General features: G+C 39.8%; 1 protein-coding gene across 2 annotated transcripts; it reads right to left on the reverse strand.

The window, feature by feature from the left end:
* Positions 1-484: 484 nt before the first annotated feature.
* zgc:100920 (uncharacterized protein LOC445241 homolog) lies at positions 485-8,106 on the reverse strand. 2 transcript variants are annotated; one of them, XM_037104651.1, is made up of 7 exons: positions 7,855-8,106; positions 6,704-6,841; positions 4,863-4,943; positions 2,940-3,149; positions 1,360-1,420; positions 1,091-1,156; positions 485-986 (listed from the first exon to the last, which is right to left on the reverse strand). In XM_037104651.1, exons 1-6 carry the CDS (start codon positions 7,906-7,908, stop codon positions 1,098-1,100), a joined length of 603 nt encoding a protein of 200 aa, XP_036960546.1. In that variant the 5' UTR covers positions 7,909-8,106; the 3' UTR covers positions 485-986; positions 1,091-1,097. The 2 variants fall into 2 exon arrangements, with proteins under 2 accessions (XP_036960546.1, XP_036960547.1); XM_037104652.1 differs by lacking the exon at positions 1,091-1,156.
* Positions 8,107-10,123: the final 2,017 nt, after the last annotated feature.

Below are 10,123 nucleotides of genomic sequence, written 5' to 3' on the forward strand. Positions count from 1 at the left end.
CAGCTTTTAAAATAAATACAAGACCAACCATAAACCTATAAAACAGTGGCAGTGCAACACTTTAGTTTCTTACCGAGACAAATTGTAAGAAGTAATGTTAAAACAACACAAAAACGCTTTTTTCTCATCATTTCAGCTTTTAAAATGAATATAAGATCAATCTTAAGCCTATAATACAGTAGCAGTGCAATATTTTAGTTTAAAACAGAGACAAATAATAAGTAGCAAAGTAAAAACGAAACAAAAACACCATTTTCTCATTATTTAAGCTTTTAAAATGAATATAAGATCAAGCTCAAGCCTATAAAACTGTGCAATATTGTGAGATTTCCAGTGTTAGTATTTGAGAAGTGATGTTAAAACAAAAAATATTTCCCCTGCTTTAAATGTGGTTCAGAACAACACACATCTCCTCTGAGGTAGTCTAATGTTAAGGAGGCATCTGGGACAAAAAACCCAAACAAAACTAGAACAAAATCACATCTTACATATCTTGTAAATGTTTATTAATAAACTACTGTGTACAGCACCTCGATACAAACTGTATTGTGGACGTGGTTTATTTCATGGTACACATGGTAAGTTGTGGTGGGTAGTTTTAACACTAAAATTACACATTATTAAATTATGCATTAAAAAAACATTTTAAAAATGAGCTACTTATTTACATCTTTTTAATACACACTTTTCTTTTGTACTCGAGTGCTTAATATCCAGTGATTACTATCGCTTTCATTCACACATGCACACTCACTCACACACACGCAGAGGTAGATTTACATTTAGCTTTACAGCATTTAGGGGTCGGAGGAAAAACACATCATATAGTAATATACTGATAACTCCCCTCTTGACTCTAAACAATGTGTACACTAACTTTCCAGTGATATTTTATTTGACAAGCAGGCAAAAGCAACTTCATGATCTTCAGTTGTTTCCCCTTCTGTCCGGCTCTTCTTCAACCATTTCTTGTGGTTATTTATAGTCTACGCAAAAACATAGAAAAAAAATACATTATGCATGAAATATTGGGTAAATAAGATGGAAGATGAAATAAAAAAAGTAATAGCCATCGCGCCACTAAACATACCAGCAGGTCAGTAGAAGAGCAACTGAGAGGGTTTGGATGGATGATGGAATTCACCAATGAAATTAACTGAAATCAAGTGTGGAAAGAACAACGTAAAAAACCCAACAGAGAGCAAAACAACCTCAGTGCGTTAACAAAAACATGACACTATGGAATGGCAAATTATGTCGAAACATTCTGTAAAATCTAAAATGTCTTGATGGATTTTGTAATTATGTGCAGAATAAACGACATCTGTGGTTTCTATAATTGATCAGCAGCATACTTACAGCTGTCCTCCTCGTCTGAGAAAGTGCTGACGACGTAGCAGGCATAAACAAATCCCAGGAGCTGCAGAAAGTAACATGAAAATGTTAAAAAGTGAGTCGACACAATTAGTCACACAATTAATGTTCTTTCTCTGATCTTTAAAGGAGTTATTCATCACAAAGCACACTTTAGAAATGGTCTCCTGACAACGGGGCAGCACGGGCGTAAACAATAAATTAACGATGACAGAATTAAATTTAGCTGCTTTGTTGGTGTTATATTTAGAAACACCTACGTGTGACGAGTCAAAATGTCTGGTGTGTCTGCAGATCTGCAGTCTTTGTGCTGTGACAGAAAACTCACATCAGCTTGTATCAAAATAATCAGTACACTGATTAAAAAACAAGATTATCTTGAAGTTTGTTTTCGCTTATCAAGCAGGACTGTGTAATTATCACCACACCAGTTTCATCTCACAGGAAATTGTTGCTCAATCACATACAAAAAAACCCAAACATCTTTCATCTGATTCATATGAAAGGAAATGGATGATGGGAACTGAGTCTCCTTGTTTCTTATAGTAACATAAAAAAGTCACCAACAAAAGCTTAAATAATTGACCTTTACTGTAAAAAAAAACCTAAAAAACAGACTAAAGCAGAGGAAAAACAACAAATGGGCATATTTATATTGATCTAAACAGGAAGGCATTCATTTTTAAAAATGTTATAAAAACTTTGTTGTGTGAAATACAATAAAAACAGGACCAACGTCACATCTTTTCAGATGTTCTTTAGTTCTTCATAGTTATTTGTTAATGTATTCATTACCAGTTCAACACAAAGCAGACAGATGCCTCCCCAGAAGCTCGACTTCTTGTCAGTGGTAGATTTTAGTTACTAATTTGACAAATAATAACTTTTTTGTTAGATTATTCTAGATGTTTAGTTATTTTCCATCAGAGTTTGATAGCATTTGGGAATTTGGGTAACACTGTGTGGCCCCGAGGTTATAGAGGGAGAAGGATAGTTACAGGACCATGATGCACCTGGGTGGGTATATGTTTTGTTTTTGTTTTTTTTTACCAGCACAAGAAAATCATGCAGGACCCCTTCATTATTTGTTCTTTGTTTGCTTTTTGGAAAAATAAACCATGAAACTAAAGGAACCTTGAATGAACATTAAGCTTGTTTCACCTGCATACAATACGAACCTTCGGTGCAGCAGCGGCTCTTTGATTTGTATTTTGAAGTCTGATTTAGATGTGTTGGACAGTTAGCTACTACACAAACCATCCTTACAGCCAAGTCACAGTTATGTACATAATCTGGATGTTTGGGGTGAATATACTTGTGCAAGTAACATAAGCAAACACAAATTTTCAAGATTGCTTAGTTCCTTTCTCAGGAGTAGCGACATATAGCCAAATGTGTCATTACTTTGAGTCAACTTGTGGATTTGTCTGGGTTTGAACATTGTTGGAAACATTCGGGATAATGTAAGTAAACAACTCAAAAACTCACAAAATATTGTATCTAACCAAAGTCTAGGATTCTTCCATGTTATATCCTCAAACTAACGCGACAGCCGACAGTCTCACCGATACGAGGAGCTGGACGATGCAGTGCAGGATCTCTATGTACTGGTATTCCAGCCAGCAGCTCAGCACCGTGGTCAGCTCGGGGTTCTGCTGGTTCTGCTGGTTCTGCCACCCATCGGAGGGAAGGCCGTCGCTCCTCTCGCAGCCCGGCCCGTTGTCCTTCCACCACGAGCGATGTGACGACACTCCCAGGGAGAGAACATCGCTGTCCTGCAGGGACAAAAAATGTGAGGGCGACTCCTGAGCTCTCAGGTTCTTGAAGATATTTCTGCTTTAATAGAGCGCAGAGAAATCTGACCCGCGTGGAGGATCAGGTGCAGCCAGAACCTGATATGTTTGAGTATGAGCCTCGCTTCCTCTCTGGAGCCACTACTAACGATTACTTTCATCATCTATTACGCCATCATTTTTCTTTTATTTCATGTAATTCTGTTATTAATCATTGTATAATAAAAACAACAGCAGCTGTTGGTCTGACTCAGTTATAAATATGTGTCTGAAATAATGAGGACATGAAGCCATAAAACAGCAGAAAGCACAGAAACAACAAAATGAAGGGACTGATCTTGTGAAGACTTTGATTCAGAGGACGTTAATATCTGTGTGAATGTTTCAAACTGAAAAAAGGAGTTTTTGTAATGTGATATTAGATTTAATTCCACATTTAAATGTTCATAAAAAAAAGGATGTTAAAACGGTTTTACAACCATGCTTCAAAAAAGTCGGAATGCAGTGTAAATAAAAACAAAATGAATTCATTTACAACAGTCACCTGTTACCAGTGAACCTGTTTACCTGTGGAACGTTTCAGGTGTTTTTGGAGAATTCAGCAACTTTTCCCAGTCTTTTGTTTCCCCCGTACCAATGTCTTTAAAATGCATTGTTGGTATCAAAATTCAGAATAAGCACATGTTTACAAAAATCAAAAACGTTGATGAGGTTTAAAACAAAAAAAGTTTGCACGCCATGTAAAACATAAATAAAACAAAACGTGTTAATTTACTTAAAGTCTCAAGAGACGACTTTTGCTGTGATTTGGCGCTTTATAAATAAAGATTGATTGATTATCGTACTCTTGTCTCCCTCCTGCAGTGTTTTTATATAATGGTTGTTTTATCTTGTCCTTCCTGTCTTTTTAATTAAAATTGACTTTCTTTACTTTATTGTTTCATCATAAAAGTTATAATTATCTGCTTTTATGGGAAGCACTTGTACTATATAAATAAAGTTTATTACCAGTCGTATTATTATTAAAGGAAGGGTTCAGTTTATGCCTAATAGCTTTGTTTGTTCTCTCAAGTCTCTCAGAGTTATGTCTTGGCAAAACAGCACACAGTGAAGAAAGAAGAAGGCAGTTATGTAATTGATATAACAGATTAATACCAGTTAAGTGCTGCATAGTTATGGAAATTGAATGCTTCACTTCACAGTGACGAGTCCGGAGAGAAAGATAAGAATGATGAATCTCAAAAGCTCTGCTGTAGAGCCGAGCTGCTGGGAGAAAGAGACTGTTAAAAGTAAAGCTGCATGGATCTATAAAATATGAACAAATAAAAACAAAACGCCTGTCAGAAGTTATCGGAGACAAATGTGCTTAAAATGTAGTCTAATTATTAAAAGCGAGTCATTCTTAACAATCAGACATTTTGCATTTTCACTTGATGAAAGAGAAATACTTGTTTTCAGCATCAATCAGGAACAAAAAAAAAAAGCCAATTCAGTATGTTTCCTGCTGCAGATATGAGACATTAACAAGCTCCAGTCACTTCACAACACTAAACCTTTTGTACCTGAGAACAGAAACATGCTGTTTATTCATGTGACTGGTTCTGAAAGCAGGTCCTGAGCTGAACACTGTATTTAGGAGCTGAAGCTGCCCGACTCTCTAATTATCCGTCGCTTAACGTGACCATTACGACTTACCTTTGAAAGCCCTCCCAGATCCAAGTAGAGACAGCTCACAAAGACATTCCAGCCAACCCACAGCAGCAGCCACAGCAGGTACTGAGGAGACAAAAGGTACGCTGATTACAAAGGAAATGAAGTCTTCCACATGGTCGTGGTGAAGCACTGCGCTGCTCTTTTTACTGGCACATGTGAATCTGACATGAGCCGAGTGGTTTACAAGACAAATATGAGACATCGCAAGACCATAAAAGTGATGTTTCTCTGAATGTTGCCTGTTTCTTGTGACATACTGGTCACTATCATCACGTCAGGCCTCCGAATACCCTTCAAATAAATAAATGGTAGTCCAACTTAAAAGAGATTCTGAATCTCAGTGGGAATATTCCTGGTGAAATAAATACTTTTAAAAATAGCTCTCACGCCGTTACTGTCGCACACCGCCTCCATACACACAACCACAAACAAACACACATCTCAGATATCTAATCAATAAATACTCCAGTTGCCTCCGCACATCACAGCAGCTGTTTTCTCTTGATTAAACCAGTTTTTGTAGTTTGTTTTCTGCCCATTTCATACTTATATGTCACAGCTGTGTCATGTAAATAATAGGGGCGATTCTTACGGTTGATCTGCATTGCATGGACATTTTTGGTAAATGCATTAATTCACTTCTTTTTAATTAAAATAAGCGAGAGTGTTAGATGAGGTGATTGATTTCACTCTCTTGACTTTATACTAAATATGAATCCACAACCAGGTTAGCTTAGTTTAGTATAAATACTAAAAACAGGGGGAAACAGCTATCCTTGCTCCATCCACAAAATACACTTACCAGCTCCATTAAAACTCAGTAATCAACATGGTTTATCTCATTTGTTTAATCTGTAAAAAATGAGAGGTTATGTGTGCGACTGTTTTTGGTTGCCGCTCTCAGCTTCGACAAACGAGAGGAACTAATCAGTGATCTTTCGAGGTTTTAGGCAGTAGATTTTGTTGTTACCGCCTGACGAGCTGTTTCTCCTTGTTTCCCGCCAGCTACTGGCTTCATATTCAAAGTATCGATACATGAGTGGTTTCAACCCTCTCTTCTAACTCAAACAGGTCTATTTCCCAAAATGTTGAACTATTCAAAAGGTCAAAAAACGTTGTGTGTAAACCAACATTTATTCTTCAGTGCTTTCCAGAATGACCAAGTAAACTAGATTATCAAATCCAAGTTGTAGGTGCTAAAGAGTTTTATCGACTTTAAATCATTCTTTACTTGGTCAATTTGAGGTAATCGTCTGCCTCAGTTTCTTTATTAAAGTAAGATGACTTTGCCAGATTTTACAGCGTAGACAGCCGCCAACATTGACAGCTATTGTTCTGAACTGTTTAAAAACTACCAAACAGCTCATGCTTTAAAAAATGCGTCCTTTAAATCCTTTAAATGAAAACTTCCTGAAGTCAAGTCTGTTCACATTAAAGGTGCTCTATGTGAGAATTTCAATTGAATAAAATTAAAAAACTGATGATGAAGAAAATAGAGTTCTGACATTATGAAGTCTTTGTATTGATGTTGCAGAGTTATTGTTAGCATGCAAACTAGCTGCTGCTGACCCGTCCCAGTCCAACATACCTGTGCTGGTGGTGTTGACAGCAGTTGTAAACCTTCTCCTGCTGCTTTGAGCTCCCAGTCCGGACCACTACATGCACGGCTAACCAAGCTAACTCGCTAAAAGAAGCTACAGTTACTCCGATGATATGCTGAACTATAGAATTGTGACTTTAAATGAGCCCGACTTAATGGCCCTAACGTATGACACACCCCTAAAACTGTTCCACGTCTCTCAGGGTTAGCGCAGTTTCCTCACCATGATAACGTAGCGTGACCTGTACTGGATGACGCCAAACAGGCCCAGGATGACCACGATGACGTGGAAGAAGTTGATCATGATGGGCGCCCACTGGTAGCCGAGGAAGTCAAACACCTGCCTCTCCAGCGCTGTGATCTGTTGGGGAGCAGAAACAGTTCAGACACCCTGACAGAGAAGATTACGTCTCTGTCAGGTGAGGCGGCGTTGCCCCGGAGGGCGGTGAGGCGCCGATTCTTTGCTCGTGTGTCCCTCAAGGTTTTTCATTCTCATAAGTTGTCAAGGCAACTGAGCCGTGAGGGACAAGGCATGCTGGGAGGAAAGACAGACGTGGTTATAATGCTGTGTCCTCCTGAGGGTCGGATGAAGAGGGGGGGCAGGGTGGGAAACACAGAGGAGGAGGAGGACTCAGTGGGTGCAGCCTTTCATTGTGGTGGTTGTCGTGGAGGACGGTCGGAGGGCCTCCGACACAATAAGCTCAGAGCACAGTTCACCAAAATAAACTTTAAATCAGGCAGTAGCTGAGAATCATCCTCAATATCTAAAGATATGTATAAAAAAGTAGTTAAATGTGCCTTTAATACGTCACCAGAGCTTGAGGAGACTCCTTCAAAATCAAAACACAAAGACAGTCAGCTTTTCTTTTAAGAAGAACTTGAAAAGATTTGCATTTTTTACAAGTTGCTTTGGGCACTTTTTGCATTTAAAGTAACTAAAATGATTAACTTAGCTGTTAGTGGTTCATCAGCTAACTGATCAAAGCACTAAACAGCTCAGATGTCTGATTTTATTTCACTTGAGTTTGCAGTTTATGCAGAATCCTTGTTTGATCGTGACAATGTGAATGGAAGGTCATCAAACACAACACCGAAGTACAACGAGCTGGTTTGGTGATTATTATTAACATATTGTAATCTGTAATCTGAATGTGAGAAATGGTCAGAAGCTAAAGAAAAAGTGAGTTTACAAAACACCAAAAAATGAACTTTGCTGTGATCTGTAAAAAGTCTCAAGTCATCAGAAAATGTTGCTCTTATTTGTAGTTTTTCATCAAGTCGTCCAGCAGGGAGGAGCAGATAGTCCTGATGTGTGAACAGATGTGTTCATGTCGACGCATCCTGTGTGAAAAAGAAACAGAAAAAACATCTTACCAGCTGCAGGCAACACAGGAGGATCAGCATGCATCGCGCCGAGCAGCAGCCCATCTTCCTCTTCTCTCTGGCTCTGATGATGATGAGGAGGAGGAGGATGTTCAACAGCAGTGAAGAAGACTCTGGTTATCTCTCTACAGTCGCTCAAACACAGGGGAAGAACCTGCGGAGCTGTGGGTCCATTACCAGACGTGTGAGGAAACGCTCAGTGCACTTTACCTCATGAGGAAAACACGTAGGCTGTCCCTGCGTGGAAACTACAGAGGAGGGGGGAGGGGAGGCTGTATGACGGGCGATCAGTGCCGGGGGGGGCAGCGAGGAGGGGGGAGGAAACCCTGAAGGACCAGATCAGCTTCAAGAGGCTGTGACGTGTTTTATAGTGGACTGTGATGTCAGAGAGGAAACTCCAGGAGCTATTTTAACATCAGTCAGTTTCCATCATACATTTCAGTTACACCATACTGTGGTTTAATTGTCTGAATCAGGCGCCAATGAAATACTTGAGGTTCAAACTAGTAGTGATGGTAGAGAGGAGAAACAACTAGAGGAAGGAAGAGGAAGCTCATTTTCAGGTTCACACTTTTATTTGGGGGTCGTACTAGAACAGGTTGACATACTTTAAGTGTTAAAAAACACATTATTTTTACCCTTTTAGATTCTGTGTCTTGAACGCTCCGTTTTAACAACAGAATGAGACATTTTGCGTCTGCTGAATCTTTGGTGAGAGTTTCATGAACGGTCCGGTTGATGTGTGTGATCCTTTGAGGCATCTGCTACATCAGCCGAAAGTGCTTGTTTTTGCCACAGACAGACTGAGGTTGTTATTCCAAGTGTCTGACAAATGATTCCTTGTGTTAGTTTTGTTGGATTATAAGATATGTTTTGTGAAGAAAAGAGGTAGTTGATTCTGTTATAATTGTGTTTAAGTAAAGCTGCACTTTTCATGGTTTCATATACAGCAGCGATCCGTCGAGGTGAGCTCTGTTATCGGGTGTTTCTGCTCTGTGATGCTGACTGCTGACGGGGGCTGGAGAAGAAACGGGCTTTACTTTGTGAGCGTAACATTAGGAGGAGGAGAAGCAGACAGCAGGGAGGGAACCAGAGTCTCTGGTGAGTGCTGAGTTTAGTGAGTGTCGACCTGAATTCAAATACACAGATACACACGCGAGATACTTGCTCGCTTACTGCTAATCTTGTGGTCCGACGTGCTTCCCTGGTGGTGAGCACAGCATTAAAGGGATAGTTCAGGTCTTTTGATGTGAGGTTGTATGAAGTGCTTCTGTCTGGTCAGTGTATTAGCTGCTGTAGAAAACCGACAGTATCATCTACAGCATCGACAGTAAAGCAGAACATTGTTCAGCTAAATGGCAGCGACAACAAGACGTATTTTACCCACCCAAAAAGAAGGCACACCTACAAAAGTGTAGGTTATATTTTTAACATTTTGGCTGTATTCTGTGCCTGCCCTGCACTGTATCACACGGCTTAAGATACAGCGTACACTTAAAGAGATGTATATTTTTTATCGGTGTGTCTTGCTGTTGGCTCTGTTCAGCAGTACGATGCTCTGCTTCCCTGACGTTGCCACGGGTTGCTTCCTTAGAGGGAGCGCTGATGGTCATTAATGCAGGTAACACACTGAATACAGGTGAGTACCTCATACAAGCACCCCACCAAAAGACATGAACTATCCCTTTAAATAAGCAGCACCAATGATGAAGATCTCATGTGACTTGAGGTTTTAGTTTTATTCCTGCTACGTTTACGACTTCCTCCCTCACTCTCTGACTCTGTCCCGGAAGATTTCTCTTAATTATATTACTCCTCTGAGTTGCACCTAGTGTTGTGGCATGGATTGACCCTCATACAGCAACACCGTCTCCTGCAACCTGATAGGTGGTTTCTCTCTCCAGCAATGGCCCCAAGTCGCCAGCAGGTGGTGCTGGAGAGGTGGAAGGGTTTGGGGGTCTTTAAAGGTGTGAGAGAGAGTAGCGAGGTTAAAACAAGATGAAGAGCAGGACATCAGCTGCAGGAGTTTTACATGTTTACAACATTTAAACTGTGTTGTAGAGGAGATGAAGAAGACGACATGTCAGGATGTCTCTCAGCCGGGGGGGCTCAGGGTGAGTTAGGAGTGGCTGAAGTTTTTTTTTGTGATTTCACTTTTAAACTCTCTCTCATGTTTGACGAGGTCTGTAAAATCTCCGACACAACAGCAGTTTGACCTGTTGTCTCTCTGACGAAACCTGTTTTCTTTCTATATTATAAT

The sequence above is a fragment of the Acanthopagrus latus genome, chromosome 7 (genome assembly GCF_904848185.1).
Source record: "Acanthopagrus latus isolate v.2019 chromosome 7, fAcaLat1.1, whole genome shotgun sequence".
Taxonomy (NCBI): Eukaryota; Metazoa; Chordata; class Actinopteri; order Spariformes; family Sparidae; genus Acanthopagrus; species Acanthopagrus latus.

Coding starts and splice junctions, on each gene's coding strand:
- zgc:100920 (XM_037104651.1), bottom strand. CDS start 7,908: ATGGGCTGCTGCTCGGCGCGATGCATGCTGATCCTCCTGTGTTGCCTG. Junction 4,944..6,703: donor GGTCACGCTACGTTATCATG/GTGAGGAAACTG, acceptor TTGTCTCCTCAG/TACCTGCTGTGGCTGCTGCT. Junction 1,157..1,359: donor CTCAGACGAGGAGGACAGCT/GTAAGTATGCTG, acceptor ACTTGATTTCAG/TTAATTTCATTGGTGAATTC.